General features: G+C 36.8%; 1 protein-coding gene and 1 pseudogene across 1 annotated transcript; one reads left to right on the top strand and one right to left on the bottom strand.

Moving 5' to 3' along the window:
* The window catches only part of LOC100943736, a 675,731-nt pseudogene that overhangs the window by 482,980 nt on the left and 166,710 nt on the right, over positions 1-26,041 (bottom strand).
* On the top strand, positions 20,859-21,806 carry LOC105888279 (olfactory receptor 1C1-like). Its single transcript, XM_012813262.1, has one exon. It carries the CDS (start codon positions 20,859-20,861, stop codon positions 21,804-21,806), a length of 948 nt encoding a protein of 315 aa, XP_012668716.1.

The raw sequence follows: 26,041 nt of genomic DNA, 5'->3' as shown, positions 1-26,041 counted from the left end.
AGAACAAGAAGGGAATATACGGTTTTTGGCTGCCATGTGGCTATTTTGCCAGAATATGAGTTTTATATTATTTTTGTTAATTTTATAATGTTAAACTGTAATAATAACAAATAATTGTTGAGAAGTGATTATTGAGAACTGCTTATCAAAGTTTGCATTGTTGTCAGGCCCTGCCCTGCCCCCCAGCCATGTTATCCCTCTTTACCAATGTTAAAATCTGGTCACCCTAATCATATCACGCTGCAACCTCAAACTCCTGGGCTCAAGAGATCCTCTGGTCTCACCCTCCTTAGTAGCTGGTAGTTACTCCAGGTGCTTGCCACAATGCCTGGTTATTTTTTTTCTAATTTTAGTAGAGACAGGGGTCTCAATTTTGCTCAGGCTTGTCTGGAGCTCCTGAGCTCCAGCCATCAGTCCCCCTAGGTCTCCCAGAGTGCTAGAATTACAGACATGAACTAGACTCCTAACCTAAGATTATCTCTTTGAAATATTTTTTGTCTGTCATCCTGGGGTTTGATCAGTTACTCAAAAAGCTTTGTAACTTGAAATCTTGAACCATCAGAATGTAACATTTTCTTTCTCTTGGTAGTCTGATAATCCTGAGGATTCTGTAGACATCCCAAATCCCACATTTGTATCAATCAGATATGAGGGTCCTTTTTTAAAAGTTCAAAATTAATCACTGTTTTTTATAACTTTATTTTCTCCATGTGATTTATTATCTTAAGTCAAGTTGTCTTCAGTAGACTGGACTGTCAACCAATTATCATGATTCTTTTCTGCAGGGGAAATCATCCCACCTTTGTAAGACACCAGTTTATTTTCTAACTTCGTACTTGTTTTTTATAGGTATGCAGCACTTTTAGCTTGTTGCCACACACTGGTTTTCATATTGTCCATGATACTGATACTTTTTAGTCTGTTCTGAAGTTCTCATAGTTCACTGTCAAATAAGAGAACTTTCTGATGGTAGAGTTTTTTCCTTATTGCAGAAATATTTAATATGCTGTGGAAATGTTTTATCACTTTATCTTCAGAATTTTAGTTTATATACATTTCTTTCTCCATAAAAAATATATAGAGATATTTAGCATAAAAACAAAAGGAAGTTTATACAAAATTGGTTTTAACACACCATCTAAAAATCTTCTTGTTTTTAAAGTTACTTTTTATACGCAATTGCAATTTAATACCATCCACATGATCATTCTCAAGAGCATTAACTAGAAACATCAACTTTACTGTGTAGAGATGTGTGCTGACTTTTCTTGCCATTTATAATTTCCCCCCATATACTTTAGTAATTTCAAACACTCATTTCTTCTCATCCTTCAAATTTGTATAAAAAATGGATATATTTGTGTATTTTTTGTCCAAACTATTATTTGATACTATCTTAAGTTGTTCTTCATATAATTTATTCTATGAATTTAGTGGTTTGGAGTTGAATGGATTCTTCTCATTCTTGGATTTTTCTTGTAATAACAGCTATTAAATATACCCATTTCTTTTGGATATTTAGCTTTTCCCCCTCAGTTATTTATCTAGGAAGATTATTTAAGTCTCAATTAGTGAGTTGGATGTGTTCAGTTTTATTATTATCGTTAGTTGTCTATTTACTGTTGCTGATAAGTTGTCTAGGGTTACCAAAATTAATGATTGCTCTCCTTAATTACTGTCTCATTAATTAATTGCATACCCATATGAAACAAAGAAAAAACTTCAATCACTGTTTAACACCCTAAACAAGACTACACCTGTGAAGCATATTGTGAGGGTACAAGTCAAATCTATCAAGAATAGAACATAAATGTCTTAACACAATAATTAAATAAATGAGGTGAAAGCTATGTTGATTAGTTTGATGTAAGCACTTCAAATTATATAAAAAATCAACACATTGCACCCCACAAATGCATAAATGTATTCATGATCTATGTGTATATGCCTTATAAAAAGAAAAAAAAATTAAAAATAATAAAATAAAAAATTATTATAACTCTAGATTGAAAGTTAATCATATAAATAAATGCAAAACTTCCAGAAAATGGAAGATAACAGAAGAAAGTCTATAGAACTTGGTTTTAATCTAATATTTTTTATTAGAGCCACAAAAAGCCTAAAAATAATTACAATTTAAAAACATTTTATCTTTGAAAGTGCCTTTCAAAGTATGTCATTTTCCCCTGCTTATCTGTTTCTTTGTCTATATCTCTAGACATGGCATTGAGGTCCCAGTAAAACACACATTTGACTCTCAATAAAATTGAAGATTTGGGCACAAAATATTTGGGAAAAATCCAAAAAAATTTGGGCCAATATTTGGACCAATCTTAGTGTATCATTTAAAACAAGTATTGGCTTCAAGTTACTGACTCCCTATGAAATCCAGAACTTTACCCCTCAGATGGCAGACGCTGACCTCCACAGGCCCAAACCACTGGCACTACACACTCAAATTATTCTCCCTACAAATGATTTTTCCAAGTGAAAAATATCCAGACTTCAATCACTGGCTCTATAGTCCTCAAAATTTTTGAACCCTACACTCATCTTACACAGAACTTTGCACAGATTCCCAGTTACTGACTCAGTGTGCCCCTAACCTTTGAGTTTAAAATGCCTAAACAGGACTAGTTTCACTGGCCTTTGACCTGTGATGAGAAGGCTCTTGTATATGGTTTAATTTTCCATTGTGTTGAAATTATAAATAATTTAGTCTTTGAACTTGTGTTTTGTAAGTGAATTCTGATAGAGCAATGAAAAATAAATGTGCATATCAGTGGAAAATATGCATGGCTGTCATTTCTTACCACCCTATTTGCACATAGTATTCATTATGACCATAAGCACAAAATTCAGAATTGTGGACCCTCAATGTGTGGGAGCTCAGTGGGACCCAAAGCAAGTACAATGTGTTGTTATCTACAGCTAAATGAGATATTAACATTCACAAGACCACACTTTCCCTTTAAAGGAAAACTTGCTTTGAACACTGAACTGAAGCATTCCAATGAAAAAGCACACTGTACTCTATGACAGTATTAATGTACACAGCTATGATTTAATTAAAAAAAAGAAGAAGAAAGAAAGAAAAAGAACAACCAAGGAACTCTAGTACCCCTTTCTTACTCATATTACTTCTCTGAATTAGCAGTTTTGCTCTAGGTGATGATGTTGAATGTAAGGGGAAAATGGGGCATATGAGAAAAATAATTCCTTTTTTTTCAGCCCTTATTTATCAGTAACCCAAAGATAGAGAACTTTGGTAGAATGTGAGAATATCAAGAAGTCAAATAGAAACAAGTTGAGACCATTTTTTTCAGTTTCCACTATTCTGGTAAAAACAAAATATTTACAAGCTAAGAAATGTGAATTTTGTAATTTTGTTGAGTCTGCCTGCAAAGTAAATGATCTATGTTTGCATTTTAAAATAGGCCTGCACAAAATTAACATGAAAAGTGATATTCATGCTAAAGATTTATATGTTTAATTTTTCTTAAAAGGTATTGAACAACAGATAAAGAACCAAAAGGAGAACAGCAAAATAACACCATGGCAGAGTGACCCCAGAAAATAGGAAAAACTACATAAATTAATATCTTGAATACAACTTTCTCAGCTCTTTTCCTAATCACCTACAAGTTCCCTATCTCTGACCTTACAGAATTCCTATGATAGTAATAAAAAACAAAAATATTGATGATTTAAATGTTAATCAAAAATAGAGGCCAGATACAGTGACTCATACCTGCAATGCTAGCACATTGGGAGGCCAAAGCACAAGAATCTCTTGAACTCAGGAGTTTGAGACCAGCCTGGGCCACATAGCAAGACCCCATCTCTAAAAACATACATACAAATGGCTAAAATTTATATATATATGACTATGCACCAGAGAATGTTTTGAGCATTTTCTCTGGACCAAGTCATTTAATCCTCACAACAACCCTATGGTACTGTATCCATTCGAATGGCTTAGTTGATACTTTATAATCAGAATGGCTTTAAGTGACTGGTTTACTTTTGCTTTTCATATTTTCTATATCTATAAAAGGTTAAGTTTAGCTTTAAAATCTTAGAATGTTCATTAGAGCTTAGTGTTAGGAGCTATTGGTGATAAGTTTTTAATAAGATAATATAAAATATTACTGTAAAAATAGGCCTGGCACTTAAAAATAGGAAAAAATAATCTTCAATGTGAAAATAATTGTCTTAGTTTGAGTTCTGTAACATAGTTTTTAAGATTTGAACTTTCCTTGATAAAGAACTAAATCTTTATTGTATATGAAAATCAAATTTCATCTGAGTATTGCTCCCACCAACAGTACATCACTTATTTCTACTTTTTCAAAAATACATTTTGTTCAACAAGTCCCCTTTCATTTTTTTGCTCACTATCAAGACTTCCCTTGATTTTCTGCTGCCAACACCTTGATTCCTTCATCTGAGCCAGGAAAATGGCCTGTCCAGTGCTGCTGCTGTATGCCATGTCCAGGCTGTTTCTGTAGCAAGAGCAGATAAAAACTACTCATTTTGTGGTAATCTCAAATGTAACACGATTTTGTTACCTATAGTCCTCATATTTTACATTAAATCTCTAGCTGACATACCATCTTACATATATTATTCATCCTACATATCTGTTTCATATTCTCTGACCTACATCTAGCATTTCCTCCCTCTACACATACACCTGGTAGCAATTGTTATATTCCCTATCTCTCTATATTTTTCTTTTAAAAAATTTAGATTCCATACAAAAAATTTCGATTCCACAAAAAAGGTGAGATCCTACAATATTTTTCTTTCTGTACCTGCCTTATTTCACTTAGCATAATGTCCTCCAAGTTCATCTATGTGTGGCAAATGGCAGGATCTCCTTTTTTAAGGATGAGTAACAATCCATTGGAGATATATATGTATATAAAATACATATGTGTACATGTATATACATATGTGTATATATGCATACGCTGCAGTTTCTTTATCTGTGTGTCTACCAACAAACACTTAGGTTATTCCCATATTGTGGCTATTGTCAGAAAACTTCAGTGAATATGGGAGTATCTTTATGAAGTGGCGATTTTATTTCTTTTTGGTATATGCCCAGAAGAGAGATTGCTGGCTCACATGATAGTTCTATTTTAGATTTCTTTAGAAACCACCATACTGTTTACTATATTGGTTGCACCAATTTATATTACTACAAGACTGTAAAAGGGTTCTCTTTTGTATACATCCTCACTAATACTATGTTTTGACTTTTGATAATATCTTTGTAACAAGTGTGAGGTGTAACTCATAATGTTTTGGATTTGCATTTTTTCTGATGATTAATGATGTTAAGCACCATTTCATATACCTGTTAGTCATTTTTACGTCTTCCTAGAAGAAACGTCTATTCAGGTTCTTTACCTATTTTTAAAATTAAGTTATTTGTCTTCTACTATTAAGTTGTATAAGTTCTTTATAAGTTTTGGATATTAACTCCTTATCATGGTTTATGAATGGTTTACAAATATTTTTTCAATCCATAGACTATCATTCCATTTTGTTTATTCTTTTCTTTGCTGCACAACAACATTTTAGTTTGATGTAATATTATTTACTTGTTTTTGTTGCCTGAGCTGTCATCATGATACCCAAAACTATCATTGCAAAGTCCAGAAGATTTTCCTCTATATTCTCTACTAAGTGTTTTATAGGTTCAGGTCTTATGTTGAAATATTTTAAGCATTTTGAGTTTGGTACATGGTATAAGATAAGGGTCCAATTTTATTCTTTTGCATATGGAAATTCAGTTGTCCAGATCATTTATTGAAAGACCATCTTTTCCTTATTATATGTTCTTGAAAACTGTCAAAAATTGTTTAACCATTTACATCTGGATTTATTTCTGGACCCTCTATTCTGTTGTATTGGTGTTAAGTGTCTGTTTTTACCCTAGCACCACACTGTTTTGATACTAGTGTTTTGTAATTTTCAGTCAGGAGTGGGATGCCTCCAATTATATTGTTATTTTTTCAGAATTGGTTTGAACATCTGAGTTCCTTTGTGGTTCTGTATAGATTTTACGGCTGTTTTGTCATTTCCTGTGAAGAGTGACACTAGAATTTTGATAGGGATCGCATTTAATCTGTATATTGCTTTGGGTGTTCCAGACATTTTAACAATATTAATATTTGTGATCCATGAGTATGAGATATGTTTCCATTTATTTGTTTCTTCTTCAATTTCTTTCATCAAGGTTTTCATAGTTTTCAGTATACAGATCTTTCACACACTTGGTTAAATTTATTCTAAATTATTTTTTGATGGTATCATAAATACTATTATTTTCTTGATTTCATTTTCAGCTAGGTTATTATTTGTGTACCAAAATGCTCTTGAAGTTTGCATGTTGAGTTTGGATCCTGCAACTTTACTGAATTCAGTTATAATTATAGGATGAATTTCATATAGTGAATGTGTGCTATTTCAATATCTTTGTTGCAGTGTCTGGGGATATGTCATGGATAGAAGTCTCCACAAACTCATTGGGAGTCCCGAGGCGTGTTCCCACCACTAAACAGTTTATAATTCTGATTCCCTATCACAAGATCCACTACTGCATATTGTCTGTTCAATGCTGCTCATTCATCCCATCACACATGGACTCTCTCTCTCTCTCTCTCTCTCTCTCACACACACACACACACACACACAAAACCTGTTGGATAAAATTAGTCCAAAGTGGAGTTTGGCTTGGATTCCAGTTAATAATTCCAAATTGTTAACATGAAATTAATCATTTGCCCCACTTCTAGGTAGCAATAAGTTAAAGTACATGCAATTTTGTTTGGCAGGAAAATAAAGATATTTTGTTTTTTCTTTTATTATTATTATTTTTTATTAAATCATAACTTTGTACATTAATTCATTTATGGGGTTCTGTGTAGTGCTTAATATACAATGTGAAATGCTTACATTGAACTAATAACACATCCATCACAATTATATGTATTTCTTAATAGTTTTGAAATGTACCATTGCATCATGCACATTAGGTGAGGTACCCTCAAATACCATCCCTCCTCCCAAAACCCTTCTCCTCTCCCTTTTCTCTTCTCTTCCCTTCTACTTTTTGGACTATAGTTATGTTTTGCTATTCATATGAAAGTGTAGGTGATTATATATTGATTTCATAGTAGTATTGAGTACATTGTATACTTTTCTTTCCATTCTTGATATACTTTACTAAAAAGAATATATTCCAGCTCCATCCAGGTAAACATAAAAGATATGATGTCTCCTTTTTATGGCTGCGTAGTATTCCATGGTATACATATACCACAATTTGTTAATTCATTCGTGGGTTGATGGGCACTTGGGCTGTTTCCTTGTCTTGGCAATTATGAACTGGGCTGCAATAAATATTCTGGTGTAAATGTCTTTGTTGTAAAATAATTTTTGATCGTCTGAGTATATACCTAGTAGAGGAATTGCAGGGTCGAACGGTAGGTCTACCTTTAGTTCCTTGAGTGTTCTCCAAATTTCTTTCTGAAAAGGTCATATTAGCTTGCATTCCCACCAGCAGTGTAGAAGTGTTCCCTTCTCTCCATATCCATGCCAACATCTGTAGTTTTAGGATTTTGTGATGTGCGTTAATCTTACTAGAGTTAGATGATATCTCAAAGTGGTTTTGGTTTGCATTTCTCTGATGATTAAGGATGATGAGCATTTCTTTATGTGTTTGTAGGCCATGTGCCTGTCTTTATTAGAGAAGTTTCTGTTCAAGTCTCTTGCCTACATAGAAATGGGATTATTTGTTCTTTTCTTATTGATTAGTTTGAGTTCTCTGTAGATTCTAGTTATCAGACCTTTGTCGAAAGCATAACCTGCAAAAATCTCCCATGCTAAAAGTTGTTTGCTTTACTTACTGTGCTCTTGGCTGTGCAAAAGCTTTTTAGTTTGATCAGATCCCAGTAATGTAATTTTGGTGTTGCTTCAATTGCCTGCGGGGGTCCTCCTCATAAAATAGACTCCAAGGCCAATTTCTTCAAGTGTTTTCCCTGCACTTTTAGTATTTTTATAGTTTCATGTTTTAAGTTTAAATCTTTTATCCAGTGAGAATGAATTTTTGTTAATGGTGGAAGGTAAGGGTCCAGTTTCACTCTTCTACAGGTCTCCAGCAAGTATACCCAGCACCATTTGTTAAATAGAGTGTCTTTCCCCCACTGAATATTTTTGATAGGCTTGCTGAAGATCAAAGGATGATAAGTAGCTGGGTTCACCTTTGGTTCTCTATTCTCTTCCATAAATCTACCTCCCTGTTTTTGTGTCAGTACCATGCTGTTTTGATCACTATAGATTTATAGTATAGCCTGAAGTCTGGTAACATGATACCTCCTGATTTGTTCTTATTTCTGAGTAATGTATTGGCTATTTGAAGTTTTTTCTGATGTTTTTTCTCCATGTAAAATGAAGTACTATTTTTTCAAATTCTTTAAAGTATTGACAGTGGTGCAATCCCCTATTAAAATAGGGATTGCATTAAATCTGTAGATTGCTTTGGGTAGTATGTACATTTTAACAATATTTATTCTTCCCAGCCATGAGCATGGTATGTTTTTTCCATTTGTTAACATCTTTAGCTATTTCTTTTCTCAGAGCTTCATAGTTCTCTTTACAGAGATCTTTCACATTCTTTGTTAGGTAAATTCCCAGATATTTCATCTTCTTTGGCACTATTGTAAAAGGAATAGTATTTTCAGCTTGACTATTGTTGGCATATATAAAAGCTCCTGATTTGTAAATATTGATTTTGTATCCTGAGATGCTGCTGTATTCCTTGATCACTTCCAAGAATTTTGAACTTGAGTCCCTGGGATTTTCCAGGTATAGGATCATATCATCAGTGAAGAATGAGAGTTTGATCTCCTCTGACCATATTTGGATACTTTTGATCACCTCCTTGCCTTATTGCGCTGGGTTAGACTTCCATTACTATGTTGAATAGTAGTGGAGACAGTGGGCATCCTTGCCTCATTCCTGATCTGAGAGGAAACGTTTTGAATTTTATTCCATTCAATATGATATTGGCTGTGGGCTTGTGGTAGACGGCCTTTATCAGTTTAAGAAATGCCCCTTCTATGCCTATTTTCTTAAGTGATTTGATCATGAAAGGATTATGGATATTGTCTAAGGCTTTTTCTGCATCAATTGAGAGAATCATATGGTCTTTTATTTTATTGATGTGATTTCATATTTATAGATTTGTGTATGTGGAACCTACCCTGTAACCCTGGAATAAAACCAACTTGATGATGGTGTGTAATTTTTTTGATGTATTGTTGAATTCTGTTTGATAAGATCTAATGGAATATTTTTGCTTTGATATTCATTAATGATATTGGTATATAATTTTCTTTCTTTGTTGAATCTTTTCCTGGTTTGGGAATCAGAGTGATACTTGCTTCATAGAATGTGTCCTAAAGTATTCCTTCTTTTTCTATGGTTCGGAAAAGGTCGTATAATATAGGTACTAGTTCCTCTTGAAAGGTTTGATAGAATTTGGATGTAAAGCTGTCTGGTCTCAGACTTCTTTTTTGGGAGATTTCATATTGTTAATGCTATTTCAGTAATTGATCTAGGTCTAATCAAGATTTCTAATTCTTTCTGGTTGAGTCTAGGAAGGTGGCATGCTTCCAGGTTTTGGTCCATTTCATTCAGATTTTCAAATTTCTGGGAATATAGATATTTGTAGTAATCATTGAGGATTTTTTGAATTTCTGAGGTGTCTGTTGTTGTTTCTCCTTTATTGTTTCAGATAGACAATGTTAGAGATTTTACTTTTCTGTTTCTGGTTAGGTTGGCCAAAGGTTTATCAATTTTATTAATCTTTTCAAAAAACCCAACTTTTTGTTTTGTTGACCTTTGAATGAATCTTTTGTTTTCAATTTCATTTAATTCTGCCCTCAATTTGGTTATTTTTTTCTGCTGGGTTTGGGGTTGGAATGCTCTTTCTTTTCCAGCTGCTTGGGATGATCCATTAAGTTGTTGGCTTCCTCTCTTTCTGTTTTTTTGATGAAGGCCTCCAATGCTATAAATTTCCCTATTAGTACTGCCTTTGCAGTATCCCACAGGTTTTGAATATTTGTGTCTTGTAATTTTGTTCCTAAAATTTCATCTTAATCTCATCTTTGATCCATCTATCATTCAGCCTAAGATTATTTAGTTTCCATGATTTTGTTTGAGTGTGAAGATTCCTGTTATTTTTGAGTTCAACTTTTATTCCATGGTGGTATGAGAAGATACAAGGAATAATTTCTATTCTTTCAAATTTTCTGAGATTAGACTTGTGTCCTAGGATATAATCTATTTTGGATGATGACCTGTGGGCTGATGAGAAGAATGTATATTCAGTTTTATTAAGATGAAAGGTTCTGTGGAGGTCTGTAAAGTCTATTTGTTCTAGAGTCAGGTTTAAGTCTAATATTTCTTTTTTTTTTCTTATTTTATTGTTGAGTATTTATTGAGGGTACAAGATATGTCACATACTGAAACCCTATCCCACTCCCTCCTTCCCTCTCTCTACTCTTCCCTTACCCTATTCCCTTTCTCCTTCTCTCTCTTTCTCTACTCTCCCCTTTCCCTACCCTCCACTGTGTCTTTGTCATTGAATACATAGGATTAATATCCTCATATCAAAATTGAATACATAGGATTAATGCTTCTCCATTTTTGTGATGCTTTCCTATGAATAATGTATTCCACTTCTATCCAGGTTAATACAAATGCTGTAAAGTCTCCATTTTCTTTTTAATGGCTGAATAGTACTCCATGGTATACATGTACCACAGCTTACTAACCCATTCCTGGGTTGGGGTGCATTTAGGCTGTTTCCATATTTTGGCAATTGCACATTGAACTGCAGTCTAGTGCAGATTGAGTATACAGTGTAGTACAGTGTCCTTATGATAAAAGGGTTTTTGTTTGTTTGTTTGTTTGTTTGTTTTCCTTCTGAATAGATGCCTGGTAATGGGATTGCAAGTCTAATGTTTCTTTGTTTAGTTTCTTTTTGAAGAATCTATCCAAGACTGTCAAAAGGGTGTTAAAATCTTCAACTACAATAGTGTAGGAAGTATCAAGTTGTTCATAGCCATTAGGGTTTGCTTTATGAATTGAGGAGCATTCTGGTAGAGTGCATAAAAGTTGATTATCCAAATCTCTTCATGTTGGGTGTTTCCCTTGACAAATATGTAGTGAACATCCTTATCTTTCTTTATCTTTGTTGGTTTAAAGCCAATTGTATCTGCAACTAAAATTGCACCCCATCCTTTTTTTTCTGGTTTTCATTTTCCTGTATTATTGAAGTCCATCCCCTCACCCTGAGTCTATTTTTGTCCTTTAAAGTAAGATGAAATTCTTGTGTGCAGCAGATATCTGGTCTGAGTTTACATATTCAGTCAGCCAGCCTGTACATCTTTAGAGGACAATTTAAACCATTCATATTAATTGCGATAATTGGTAAGCCTGTTTGTGTTTTGGGCATTATGATTTTTGGATGTCCAGTGGAAATTTTTAATCCTTTCTCCACCATGGAAGTTGGGTTTTGTTCAAAAGTTTCTGGGTGAGTTTACTTTATAGGTAGAGCATTGTGGTGGTCATTATGGAGGATGCATCTGAGAATATCCTGAAGAGCTTGTTTAGTTACAGAAAATTTCTTCAATGTGTCTATGTCATTAAAGTATTTGATTTCTCCATCATAAATGAAACTCAGTTTAACTGGATACAGGATCCTGGGCTGGAAGTTGTTTTGTTTTAGGAGATTTAAGTTCAATAATCATCCTCTTCTGGCTTGAAATGTTTCAGCTGAGAGAACTGCAGTCATTCTGATATTTCTCCCTTTGTAGGTAATGATTTTTTTTTTTTGCAATTTTTGACTTGGGCCAGGTTTGAACCCACCACCTCCCGTATGTAGGGATGGTGCCCTACTCTTTTGAGACACAGGCACCACCCAGTGATGCTTTTCTTATGTCTGACTGCTTGCAAAATTTTCTGTTTCATCTTAACTTTTGCAAAGTTAATCACAATGTGTCTAAGAGATGCTTTATTTGGATTGAGTCTTGCTGGGTTTCTGAAATTGTCTAATATCTGGAGTTCTGTACCACTTACAATGCTTGAGAAATTCTCTTCCAAAATGTCTTGGAGTAGAGCATCTGTACCTTCAGGACCATAATCTTCTCCTTTGGGAATTCCTATAAGACAAATGTTTGATCTTTTGGAGTGATCCCACGACTCTCAGGGAATGATCAGTTTTTGCTCTCCATTTGTCTGCTTCTTTGAGCATTTGGGAACATTCAAAAGCTTTGTCTTCAGTTTCACAGATCCTTTCTTCTGCCTGATTAACTCTATTACTGAGGGATTCTACTGTATTTTGGAGCACCTCTTTTTCATTTCCTTGAGCTTTGTTATCTCTTTTCTCATTATGTCTATATCTTTGGTGATGTTGTCTTTGAATTTCATTAATTTCTTGAGACAACTTTAGAACTACTCTTTGGAATTCAATTTCAATCTTTTCTTCCATTCTGTTTATTTTATTCACCATCTATATTCTGAATTTGATTTCTGACATTGCAGCTGTTTGTCTATGTATGGCATCTTCATTTTCATCTGTTTTGTCATTTCTTAGGGTAGTTGATCTACACTGGTTGTTCATTTTGCCAGAGTTCTTCTGTTGTGTCAATATCATGTTCATTTTCCACCGTTTGGTTATTAGAACTGATAGGGTGAGATTGAATTGGAATTCCCAGGTAGTAGAGATAGCCCCTCACCAAAGCTCTAAGCTTTGGGATTGTGGTTTATCTCCTACAACCTTACAAAGACCCCTTTCAGAGTTTTGGCTGAAGACACTGAGGAACTACTTGGAGAGATAGCTCAAGCTAGTTCTGTTTTGATATTAGCCAACCTGTATCCTATCCAAAAAAGTTATGGTATTGGGTTTAAATCTTAGCTGTGAAGAGATACAAACATCTGCGGTGCCCAACCCACACCCTTCAGTTCTTTTCCACTACTTTGAAGGTCAACATCAGAATGTCCCTGAGTGGACAGTCCCAGACACAAGTGCCAATTAAATTGTCTTAGGCAGTGCAAACTCTACTCAACAGAGAGGGACTCTAACATCTCCAACAGCACAATTGGAGCCAGGGATCCATTCCCCTGCCTGCCAGACTCAGTCTCACAGTCTTGTCTGCTTCTCTGTTCACAGGCCCAGTTGAAGCCAAAGGCCACACCCTACATGCTATCTCAGACCACTGTCTGGCAAGCCTCTGTTTGCAGGCTCTGTTGGAGTCAAGGCACCATGCCCCCCCTCCAGGTCTCAGACCTCTCCCAGTAAGTCTCTGCACTGGCCCCTCTGGAGACAGGGGACCATGCCCTTGTCCTCAGGTCTTGGTTCACACCCAGCAAGCCTCTGCTCGAGGGTTCAGTTAGAGTCAGAGGACTACGCTCTTTCCCTCAGGTCTCAGTCCATGCCTGGCAAAGCTCTACTCACAGGCCCAGCAGGGTCTGGTGACCAGCCCTGCCTGCCAAACTCAGTCCACATGGGCAACCATTCTGCCACTATGGGTGCTGTCAGAGCTAAGAGTTCTGCAGTTTGTCCTGCCAGCCACAGCCCGAACTGAGAGTCAACATAACCACTAGCTAGGCATAATCATAACCAGGGGACTGCTCCTACTCCCTGTGAGTGTCCCTTTCTTCCCACACCCTCTTTCTTCCCTGTTAGTCACAAATTCCATCCTGAGATAGGTGGTCCACACTATGCCCAGATCTCTAAGGAAAAAAACAAACAGTTCACACTCTGCAGGGGGCAGAACTTCAGACTGCCATCCAAGGGAGGAAGGGTGGACTGGGAGTTTGGACTTGTGAGGGAAAATATCTTTTCAATTTTATTCCTAGCAAGGTGGTGTCTAGGTTCATAAGTGGGACCTCCCTGGAGAAAGAGACTTGAGGTTTAACAGCTCTCTCCAGTGAAGTAAAATGAGAGGTCTTTTGTAGCGTTGAGTCGAGGGGGTGGGGGCATGTGATGCAGTGCAGCAGAAGTAAGACCCACAGTGAAATGTTGGGAGAATAAGGAGACTGGAAGCTTGCTCTAGAATCCAGCAGGTTAACTTTATTTCACCAAAGCTTATATAGGCAACACAGCACCTACACACAATTAATCAATGTAAAGACTAAAGACTAAAATTCAGAGACTCAGGCCCTAGCCACCTGGCATCAGGATGTATACTGCTTAACAAATAACACTTTTAACTTTATCTGGAACTGTTTCTTATGCTAAGTAATTAGAAGTAACAAGCCATAAAAACCAGTGCTCTGGGAGATCAAACAGGTTGAACTCTGGGGGGGTCAAGGAGATGCAAGGTTTGACCTTTAACCAACCATCTGGAGGCAGACATCCATCTTAGGGAGTAGTTTGGAAATTCCCAAGATATACCAGTACCAGCCCCCCTCCCCAGGCTTGGCCCTAAATAATTTCTACATGATAACTCCCTGAGCCACATAGGGAGTTCTATCCAGGTATTTCTACATTCTAACTCACAAAAGACTTCAAACTTGCTCTCACAAAATGGAATTGTTTAAAGGCTTACTTATAGGCCTTCAGCCTATAGTCTTTAGTTCCCTACTTGCTTGCAGATAGCCCAGGGCAGGCCTCCTGCTTAGGGAAGGGGTCTCTAGTCGATAGGCTTTGTACCTGTAATTTGTTTTCTTGAATGCCCTTCCTTGGAGTTACAGCTTGCCGAACTTCTTTCTTGGTTCAGCTCTCCACCTTTGGCTTCATAGAGTCCAATTCTGTCCAGTTTTTCTCCCTCTGGTCAGCAGCTTCTGCTGAGAGTTACTATCAGTCTTCCATCTTCCCAGAATTCCCCAAATACCTATGCTACATTGCATCTGTTGCCTCATGTAGACTTGCTGCCAATATTCAAGAACAGGAATACAAACCAGGGAAACGGTCTTGCTTTTCTTCTAAATAGCTTGTGCCAATATCTCTTCTTCTTGGTACAGACTGCACAGCTATGACAGTCAGAGTTCCCACTTCTTGGGCATTTTTATTCTTCTGGGGCACCAAGAAGGAAAGCTGGGCTGCTACTACCCACAGGTATCTCATCAGATGGGCTAAAGTGGATTTTTTTTGACACATAGTCTCACTTTGTGCGTTTGGTAGAGTGCTGTAGCATCATAGCTTACAATAACCTCAAACTCTTGGAAGGCATAAATTAAAGTACCTGCAATTTTGTTTGGCAGAAACACAAATTTATTTTGTATCCTTGAAAGTAAGCAAGTATTACATGGTTTTCTTATTTATTTATTCATTCATTTTATTTTGTTTTATTATTTATTTATTTATTTATTTTTGATACACAGTCTCACTATATCAACCTTGGTAGAGTAGAATACCCTGGCGTCACAGCTCCAGCAACCTCAAACTCTTGGGCCTAAGAGTTTCTCTTGCCTTAGTCTCCCAAGTAGCTGGCGCCTGCCACAATGCCCAGCTATTTTGTTTGTTTGTTTCTGTTATAGTTGTCATTGTTGTTTGGCAGACCCAGGCTGGGTTTGAACCCACCAGCCCTAGTGTATGTAGCTGGCACCCTAACCACTGTGCTGGAGGTGTCAAGCCTCACATGTGCTTTTTAAAAAATTACTTTCAGGCTCTGCACCTATAGCTCAAGCAGCTAGGGCACCAGCCACATACACCGGAGCTGGTGGGTTTGAACCCAGCCTGGGCCTGCCAAACAACAACTACAACCAAAAAATAGCTGGATGTTGTGGCAGGTACCTGTAGTCCCAGCTACTTGGGAGGCTGAGGGAAGAGAATTGCTTAAGCCCAAGAGTTGGAGGTTGCTGTGAGCTGTGATACCACAGCACTCTACCCAGGGTAACAGCTTGAGACTTTGTCTCAAGAAATATATATATCTTTCAGAATGTACAAATAGGCAGACATGTAAACATAGACCATAGTTTATGTATTTTTTTAATTTTAGAATAGTAAGAACACAAATAAAGTATGTGATTTCTTTACATACTTGTTGTTATACCAATTGAATCAAAGGTATAGGTGTGCCCTTCACTTAGACAGTGTGCACTGTAGCCAGTAGGTGTGAATTTACCCATCACCTCCTTCCTCCTCCCCCAAGCTTGATTTTCATTGAGGCTTACTTCCATATGTGTGCACTTAAGTTTTTACTGATTAGTTCTAATTTGGTATTGAGTATATGTGTTTGTTTTCTCTGTTCTTGTGATGTTTCACTTAGAAGAATGGTTTCCAGTTCCCTGCAAGTTGTCACCAAAGGTACTAGATAGCCATTACTTTTCAGTACTCCATGGTATCCATTTTATTAATCCGTCCATGTATTGATGAGCACTTGGGTTGTTTTTATGTCTTTGTGATTTTTGAATTGTGCTTCTATAAACATAGACTATATTTAGTTCTCTCATTCTGATACACTTAAATTCTCTAAATGCCATTTTCTTTCTCTCTAAAAGAGGAATTTCCTTTCTCAAAGCTCTTTTGGGTAATGCATGAGATGTTGCATGAAATGCCACTTTGTAGGATACCACACATGGTAGTTCATTAATAAAAGTTGATCCTTGTCTTGATCTTTTTCAGGTTTCTAATTCTAACGTGTTTTCAGTGTTGATGGATCTCTGAAAGAATTAGTAATTATGTTCTATAAATATTTTCCAAAAGCTATTAAATTAAAACATTATATGAACTCTGAGACATAAATTATCACTAAAATCACCCCTACAATATCAGTTGAAAGGAGGAAGAGTGGAGATTACACTCTTATATACACACACATTCATACATACATTTTTCTAACATAAGAAGAGGAATACTTATCTATCAAGAAGTATATTCCACTTCATATATTAGGAAAATGTATGCATGGATGTGTATATTTACATATACATACACAAATTATGCATATACAGTATATTATGTATTCCTCATATATGTGTATACTAAAATAATTTAAATGTTTTCCATCATAGATTGTTCTTATATTCACACACATACACTAAACTAAAAACTATGTATTTAATAAAATGTTTACTTCTATGTAGAGGAATAAGTGTATTTTTGGTTTCAGATAAGTGAGCCTATGTTTGTTATGTTCTGCAATAGTATTGATTGGTTTAGTTATAACCTTCAGACTAAGTTACGTAGTCCTGAGGAGCAGCTTAGAGTTATGTTTCAAAACATTACTACTGTACCTTCATCTGCATGTGCACACACACAATCTTCAATTAATGTGCAATAAAAAAGCTTATTTCCAGAAGCACTCTCTTTTAGTTTACATTTATGTTTTCACATATTTAATTATACTAGCTATTAGTTCATTAGTTGATCAAAGGCTTCAGGATAACCTCTGCATAATACTTAATATTTATATAAGTATTATAGTTCTTATAGCAAGTAAATAATATAGGTAGTATTTGTCTTTTCAGAGGTGAGAACACTAAAGCATACAAAAATAAAATCCCATGTGCAAGTTCAAGCAACTACTAATTAATTTACAAATGAAGATTTACACCCAAATATGTCTTACTCCAAAGTTGGTTGTTTATGTCACTGAATTTCCTTTCAGCATTGGGGAAGACATGAAGACTGTGAGTTTTATGAAGATGGAGTAGATAGGTTTGCTTTTGGTTTCAGTTTTTCATTTTTGCTGGTATTCATTCTCCCCAAGCAATATTGCCCTGTAGAAGAAAAGGAGAATTTATTTTAAAATAGCCATGGCATTTTAGGCTTACCTTGTGTTTGCATTCTTTTCAAAATAAAGGTGAAGCCAATTCATGTACAAGAGAAAACTCATTAGATTAATTTGGAATGTCATATGGCCTTTTGGGTGCTGAGCTCCAGGGAGAAAACTGTGCCCTTGTTCAAGGTCTGTCCCTTTATAGTATAAAAGTAAATAAATAAGTACGTTAAAGCAAATGCACCTGTGATATACTGTTATTTTCTGTCTGGAGGAACAGATTTATTTATATCTCATTATTTTTCTCTTTTTCATTCTTGACTAGGAATCTGAATCAATACAAAGGTCCACCTATACTTTTCTGGTTTGATATTCAGGGAGAAAGAAAATTGTTGGTGGCAAAAAGTCTTACAAAAAGGTATGTATTCACACATTTTTTTTTCTTTGTTTTAGTGAAGACATACCTAATGTGTAATTCCCTGGGTTGTACACATAAAATATTGTTATTGAAACTGTTAAACATATAAATGACAGACTGATTTTTTTAAAATCATGATTAAGAAATAAAATCCTAGAATTAACATAGTATGCTGTAAAGAAGAATATAGAATAAAAAAACTCTTCAAATATTCATTATTAAATCAAATTATTTCTTTACAATTTTCCATTTCTTTATTGTTTCCATAAGCACTATTTTGCAATATGGGCACATATGTGCTCTATGCTAAAGCTTCAATATATCGAAATTTCATCCTTAAAATGTCACCCACTACAAAGTTGACCAAGAAAAAGATGAATGATATGCTTGTCATGAAAGGAATATAGTAGAGTGATAATGGAATTGAGAAAAATGATATAACTGGTTATGCCTATAGGAGAAAGAAGATACTTATTCAAAGGAAAATATTTTCAAGAGTGTTTAATGTTTCTTCTCAATATAGACTTTATCCTGACATTCCTCAGGTTGTGCAAAATGAGATGCAAGGAAATTAACTAAAGTTGACAGGAATTAGTGGAAGATGAGTATCATAGCATTAATGAAGTTTTTTATAAAGTTAGAATTCAAAACATTTTGATAGAAACAAATATACTGCATCATGTCCTCCAGCATTTATTAGCTTGGCATAACACCAGAAGGGGTAGATTGAATAGTGCTAAATTATGTTATTTTGTGATAAGAATGATGATTAGAGAAAGGAAATGGAGAATTTTGAACTGCATCCTATAAGGCATTGATCCTATGCACCCTATTCTGAATGTTTTTATGTATGTGAGGTTTTTTTATTGTTTGTTTGTTTGTTTGTTTTTTTGAAGCACAGTCTCATTCTATCACCCTGGGTAGAATACTGTGGCATTATAGCTCTCAGAAACCTCAAACTTTTGGGCTCAAGCAATCTTCTTGCCTCAGCCTCCTAGAAGTAGCTGTGACTACAGGCATATACCCAGTTACATTTAGTAGAGAGGGGGGATCTCACTCTTGCTTAGGCTGGTCTGGAATTCCTGAGCTCAGGCAATGCACTGGCCTCAGCCACCCAGAATGTTAGGCTTATAGGCATGAGCCACCATACCTGGCCTTATGTATGTGTTTTGAAGTAGATGTTTGTGTTACTTATTTATAACACAATTGGTAAAATATAATCATTTGGAAATATTTGAGTAAATAATTCTAGCAAGCAGATGAAGAACAATTATATACTATAATTTGAAAGAAGCTCCAGAAATTTCAAATGAATATATATGACATGTTTAATAGAGATGTTACTTTAAGAATTTTGTTCATTAGCAACCCAAATGTATGAATAAATAAAATAAAAGTCTTAAATAACTCCTGGAACATTTTGAGGACATAAAGGTACTTGGAGTAAAAATCCCAAGTCTCTATCAACTTCTACAACATATCTTTTACTTTATAGCCATTTGGTCTTTTTGAGGCTATTGCAGCAAGCTAGATTTAAAAAAACATAAACACCAATGACATAGGTTTAAAAACACTGGAAGAACCTCAGATGTCAAATTAAATGTTCTGGAAGACATAGTTAATCATGCCTTGAGCTCGAGTCAGAAGAAAAATCTTTGGTCCTACATAAGTTGTGCATCATAGAACCTGAATTATAGAAGGTGCTCATTAAATGTTGGCTGAAGGAAAGCATGGAATGCATGAGTATTTGGATCTTTGCTTGCTTGATTTTTATAGAAGTAATTTTTATATCTTCATATTCTTGCAATAAAAAGGATGATATAATAAATTAGATTAATATAGAGATGAGAGTTTGGAAGATACAGTAAAAGGATGCAAACAGCAAGACATTCTATGACAAAGTTTGAGGGTATGGAACAATACTTCTACTTGCTCTAGAGAAAGTAGGGTACCTGAGGTGCTGTTGAGGCAGGGATTTGAAAGTATAATACACAAACAATGGGCTTCAGAGGATTTACTGTGCTAGTCAGAGGGTATATCAAATGACCAATGGACCGAAAGAGGCAAAAGTTTGCCCATGTAACAGGCAGGTTTGAGCTTACAAGTTACCAAAATTTATTTTTACAAAGATGAATCGAGGGTATCTGCTATTACAGATATGAACATAAGATTGGGAAGAAAATTATTCCTTAAAGGTAAATATTTCTGCTGGTACAGAAAGAAAGAACATCATTGCTAAAATAATTATCTTATATATAAAGATATATTACAGATATGAACATAAGATTGGGAAGAAAATTATTCCTTAAAGGTAAATATTTCTGCTAGTACAGAAAGAAAGAGCATCATTGCTAAAATAATTATCTTATATATAAAGTCAGCATGAATTACATGATTACTGTAGACAAAGGAAAGTAACTGGTTCAATTTAATGGTTATTATTCACAGAATTTGCATTTTCATTTTGAGGAATAAATCATTCTTTTCTGAATGAAGTTGAGACTAGTACACCAGGCATGTCTATGTAAAACATACATACAGAATACCATAAGCATAAGATACAATAGGCAAGAATATAAGTGAGCAAGAGTTTGGATGGTATTTAATTACACAAACACACTGTTGTGACTGAGAGACTTGACATTCCTTGTTTTCACAATTTAATATTTTCTTCTTCTAGATTGAATGGAAATATGGAAAAATTAAATCTAACAGTTATCAGGGAATTTGTCCTTCTGGGACTAACAAGCTCAGCAGAGCAACAGCACCCTCTGTCTATGCTCTTTCTCTTCATGTACTTAGTCACCGTTTTGGGAAACATGTTCATCATCTTGACCACTGGCTTTGACTCTGGCCTCCATTCCCCCATGTATTTCTTCCTCAGTAACTTGGCTTTTGTGGACATCTGTTTTACTTCCACTACAGTCCCCAAGATGGTAGTGAACATCTTGACTGACAGGAGGACTATCTCTTTTGCAAGCTGCCTCACTCAGCTCTTCTTCTTCATTTCTTTTGTGAATATGGACAGCCTCCTTCTCTGTGTGATGGCATATGATAGGTATGTGGCAATTGGCCACCCTTTACATTATACCACCATAATGAATCCTCGCCTCTGTATCCAGCTGGTGGCTGGGCTCTGGGTTGTCACTTACCTCCATGCCCTCCTGCATACTGTCCTAATAACACATCTGTCCTTCTGTGCCTCCAACGTCATCCATAATTTCTTCTGTGATCTCAACCCTCTCCTGCAGCTCTCTTGCTCTGATGTCTCTTTCAATGTACTAGTTATTTTTACTGTAGGCGGTCTACTGGCTCTCACACCCCTGATATGCATCCTCATCTCTTATGTACTTATCTTCTCCACCATTCTGAAAATCACGTCTACTGAGGGGAAACAGAGAGCCTTTTCTACCTGTGTCTGCCACTTGTCAGTGGTGGTGTTGTTTTATGGCACAGCCATTGCTGTCTACTTCAGGCCTTCCTCCTCCCACACTCCTGAGAGTGACACCTTGTCAGCTGTCATGTATTCAGTGGTGACTCCTATGCTGAATCCTTTTATCTACACTCTAAGAAACAGAGCTATGAAGAGGGCACTTCAGAAAATGCTTTGTAGGTGCACAGCCTTTCAGCAGCTATTATGACCTTAATTACTGAATCAAGTAATACTAGTCAAGTGATAAGAAAAACTGTATGCCAAGGTGGTCATAATAACATTAATAAGAGAAACCAATTGTTATTAAAGATATTCCTTATGTTGGAAATTGTGTTAAGAACTTTATATGATTTATTAAATTTAATTCTGTAAGTAAATGTATAAAAATTAGGAAATCTATTTATTGATAAGAAAAATGAACCTTGGGGAAGTTAAATGGTGTACATGAAGCCCACAACTTGTAAGTAGTTTCTGACTCCAGTACAGATATGCCTTAGTGATGAGATGAAAGTCCCTACAATAAAATTCTCAAAAGCAGCACATTAAGAAAAAATTTTCTCAATTTAACATCCATAAATTCAGATTTAGAATGAAAGAGGCATAAATTCTATGCTGGACTCACAATGTAGTGGGATGACAAAGGCTTTACGACTTTTAACAATGTGTCTTCAAAGAATACTCAAAGAATTTATTTCTTCTCACTTTAAACATAGCCAATTATTTTATTATATTGACTCATCTTTGTCATAAAAAGTCTTTTGGACCTCTGTAAATAGCTGCTTGAATGAATGTACACTTTCAGAATATTCAAAAACACACACATCCCTCCCAAAGAAAGGACATGTACATCTAGAAAAAAGGAAATTTAAATCCATTCAGGGAGAAAAGTGTTTCTACAAAAAAGCGATAATGTTGGCAAATATGTTTTGTCCTTTTAATATATTTATCTAATTTACAGTGTCAAAAGAAAGAATATAGTCAGACAATAAATAAGTAAATAAATAAATACATTGGGGAAGGAATTTGTAACTTGAAGTTTATTCATTAAAAATTGATATTTGAAGACTGGGCACAGTGGTTTATGCCTGTAATTCTAGCACTCTGGGAGGTTGAGGCAGGTGGACTTCCTGAGCTCACTTGTTCGAGACTGCCCTGAGCAAGAATAAGACCCCATCTCTAAAAAATAGCCAGGCGTTGTGGTGGGTGCCTGTAGTTTCAGCTACTCAGGAGGCTGAGGCAAGAGAATCACTTAAGACCAAGAGTTTGAGGTTGCTGTGAGCTATGACACCATGACACTTTACCAAGGGTGACAAAGTGAGACTCTGTCTCAAAAAACAATTGATATGGAGGCGGAGCAAGATGGCGAAGGAGATGCATCCCTGAGTCAACTCTCCTGGTGGTTTCAGGTGAGAGTGGGCTTATTGGATCTCTTCTACATGGAGTCCTTGCACGGATAAGCAGCGCAGGGCGAGCAGCAAAGAGGTGAATTGCTAGATTGGAAGTGTAGCCCAGAACTACGGTGTCAGCCAGAAAAACTCAGGGCAGCAGCTGAAAGGGCGCCTTCTGCGCCCTGTCGTGCCAGATCCAAGGCTTGCTTCCTGAGAGACAGAAACCAAACCCTCCCCCATGAAAGGCTCCTGTGCCCAATTTGCGGGGAGTTTGCATGTCTCGCGGAGAGTGTGGTGAGGCGTGGATTCCCAGGCGGAATTTGGCGGCCAGAAACGGGAGACATTTGGACCCAGTTTGGGGTGTCAGGGATCCAGGCATTCAGACAGAAACTCAAGGGGAAGGGACTCTGCTTGGGAACCGATCCATCCTATAATTTTGGAAGTCTCTGTGGAGCTGCACTGATGCGGCGACCGGCAGGGTGAATTGGTTCCCGTCTTGCAAACACTGAAGAGTCTTTTGAACATTATGCTGCAGCGGCAGCAGTTATAGCCCCTCCCCCATCAGAAATAAACTAAATTCCGAGGGCAAAAGGAGCCCTCTAGCTCTTTTCCCTCGGACCATGCAAATTTGTTTGAGAGGAAACCAGGAGTCGAGTACAGGGAATCAGTTCCCTTCCTACAAACACTGAAAAATCTTTTGAACGTCCCACCGCGATGGGCGGCGGCAGGGGCTGTGGCTGTAGCCCCTCCTACTCTGGAAACAAACTGAACACGGACCACAAAAGGGGCGGCCCCAGCTTTTTTCCCTCGGACCACAACGGTTTTCTGTTCGAGGGGAAATTAGGAGTTGAGTGAAAGTCTGGCGAAGTGTGAACTTGTGTCCCAAGTTCGGAGGACAGATAGGAGCAGGCGGCCAGACAGGAACCAGATGTAAAGTAAAACCTCCAAAATGGCGTCTCCATAACACCTCCCCCAGAAGCGCGGAGAACTCAATTTGATCTGCAGTGAGCTTTCTGGCATCTGAAGTTAATCCAAGACGCCTAACACTCTGCGGGAACTGTTGTAGGGAGAATCTGGCATCCTGCCAGCAAAGATTCTCCATATATGTGTGTATATATATATATTTTTTTTCCTCTTTTCCCCTATTTTTGGTATTAGCATAGGGACTACTCACAGTGCCACCTGTTATCTAGAAAATATACTGCAGCAAAATTATATATATATATATTTAAACTGGAACCCAACTGCCTTGAAAAAGAGACTTGTTTGTATATACTCAAAAAAAAGAAAAAAAGTAATTTTCCCAGTGGTGCCCTCCTTTTCCTTTTTTTTTCTTTCTTTTTCCTTTTTTTAATTTTTAATTTTTTACTTTTTCTTATATATATCTTTTGATACTTTCTCTTCTCGGATTGTTTGCTTTCCTATTTGTTTGCTCTATCATTTTATGACCAACATTTCTGTGGTTATCCTTTATTATCACTATTTTTTTTCCCTTTTTCTTTCTCCCTTCTTTCATTTTTGATCTGTTAGTTGACTGGTTTGTCTGTTGCTCTGTTTACTCCTTTTTCTGTTTGTTTACATGTGACTGAGTGTCTGGGCATTGGAGTGCTTGTATGTCTGGTAGCATTTTAGTCTGTTTATTTGTCTGCCTTGTTTCAATGTATTTTGTACTTTGCTAAATCTCCGGGTTGGCTATACTCCCTAATTAAAATTTTCACATTCAATAAGAATTTGGAAGAATAGCAGATGAGAGCTGACCAGAGCTAGCTTTCAACATAAATGTCAGTTCAGGGAGAGAGACAACTATGGAAGAACCCAACAAAGCTCAAAGGTAGAGAGCTGAACTGAGAGAAGAGATAGATAAATACACATCCTCCCCAACGAGGCAAACCACAACTTCAAGAAAACAAATTCCAGGCTTAGATTGAACCAAAGTGGAATATTCTACAGCTCCCATTGAGTGCCTGAGGCTGATAGGCTTCAACTATTCCTGCTGGCTGGCCACAAGGAGTGGTCACCAAGTGGAGAAGGCATTGACATTACTGGGATTCTGTCAGGCACAAAACCTTGATGAACTCATTGACTTTACCTGGACTCTGGTAGACACAAAACCCTGACTCACTCGCCCATTGGATAGGACTGGGTTACAGAGTCTGGGTCCACAGAAACTATTGGTGAGGTTAACTGAGACTGAGGTTAGCAGAGTCCAGTGGCTAAGGGTGAGTAAGGAGGGGAAAGAGACATCAACCTCCTTACTCCAGATTATTCCCTGAACAGGCCTTTCTGACTCCTCAGAGCATCAGAGTGACCCACACTTATACCACTAGTAGACTCCTATTAACTAGTTGCTAGAGACCTTGCGATCTTTCCAACCAGGGAGTGGGTACTGACCAGGTCAACAGGTTTGGATCTCTCGATTTGGGCAAATTAACTGGTGGTTGAGGGAGAATCTCTGATGCTCTCGGGTTTTTCTCTGGCCCTAAATTGTCCTCTGGTGGAACATTCTCCAGTTGTCACTGAGTGCCTAAGATAGTCAAGCCTCAGTTCCCTTTGCTGGTGGGGGTTGAAGAGCAGTAACTGAGTGGAGCTGGCACTGGCTCCACTTTGATTTTGGCAGACACAGAGCCCTGCCACACTCGCTTATTGAGCAACTAGGTCACAGCCCTCTGGAGTCTCCAGCGACTGGGTGTGACAAAGGTACAAGGGGGGATAGGAGGCATCAACCTCCCTAGAATATTTGCTGGATAGGTCCCTATGACTCCACAGAACACCAGAGCAGGCCATACCTCTGCTGCCAGAAGATCCCTGCTGTACAGTTGCCAGAGACCTCTCGAACTCCCCCACCTGAGAATTGTGTTAACTGTGACACTTGTCTGGGCCAATCACCTGAGAACTATCTAAAGTGATACCCTGGGGGTGTGGTTGAGGGAAAGTGTGGTTTTCTCTTCCCGATCATCGCCAGTAAGGGGAGGGGTGACTTAATCACTCTTATTTCTCCACAGCTGATCTTAACCCAGAGTAATTGATTTTCTAAGGTAGAACAGATACCAACTGT

Source organism: Otolemur garnettii, unplaced genomic scaffold, assembly GCF_000181295.1.
Source record: "Otolemur garnettii isolate 467f Iridium unplaced genomic scaffold, OtoGar3 scaffold00253, whole genome shotgun sequence".
NCBI lineage: Eukaryota > Metazoa > Chordata > Mammalia > Primates > Galagidae > Otolemur > Otolemur garnettii.
The sequence above is the reverse complement of the archived record's forward strand: the minus strand, read 5'-3'. Positions and strand labels throughout refer to the sequence as shown.

Excerpts from the sequence above, each read along its gene's own strand:
- LOC105888279 (XM_012813262.1), top strand. The coding sequence starts at position 20,859 with ATGGAAAAATTAAATCTAACAGTTATCAGGGAATTTGTCCTTCTGGGA.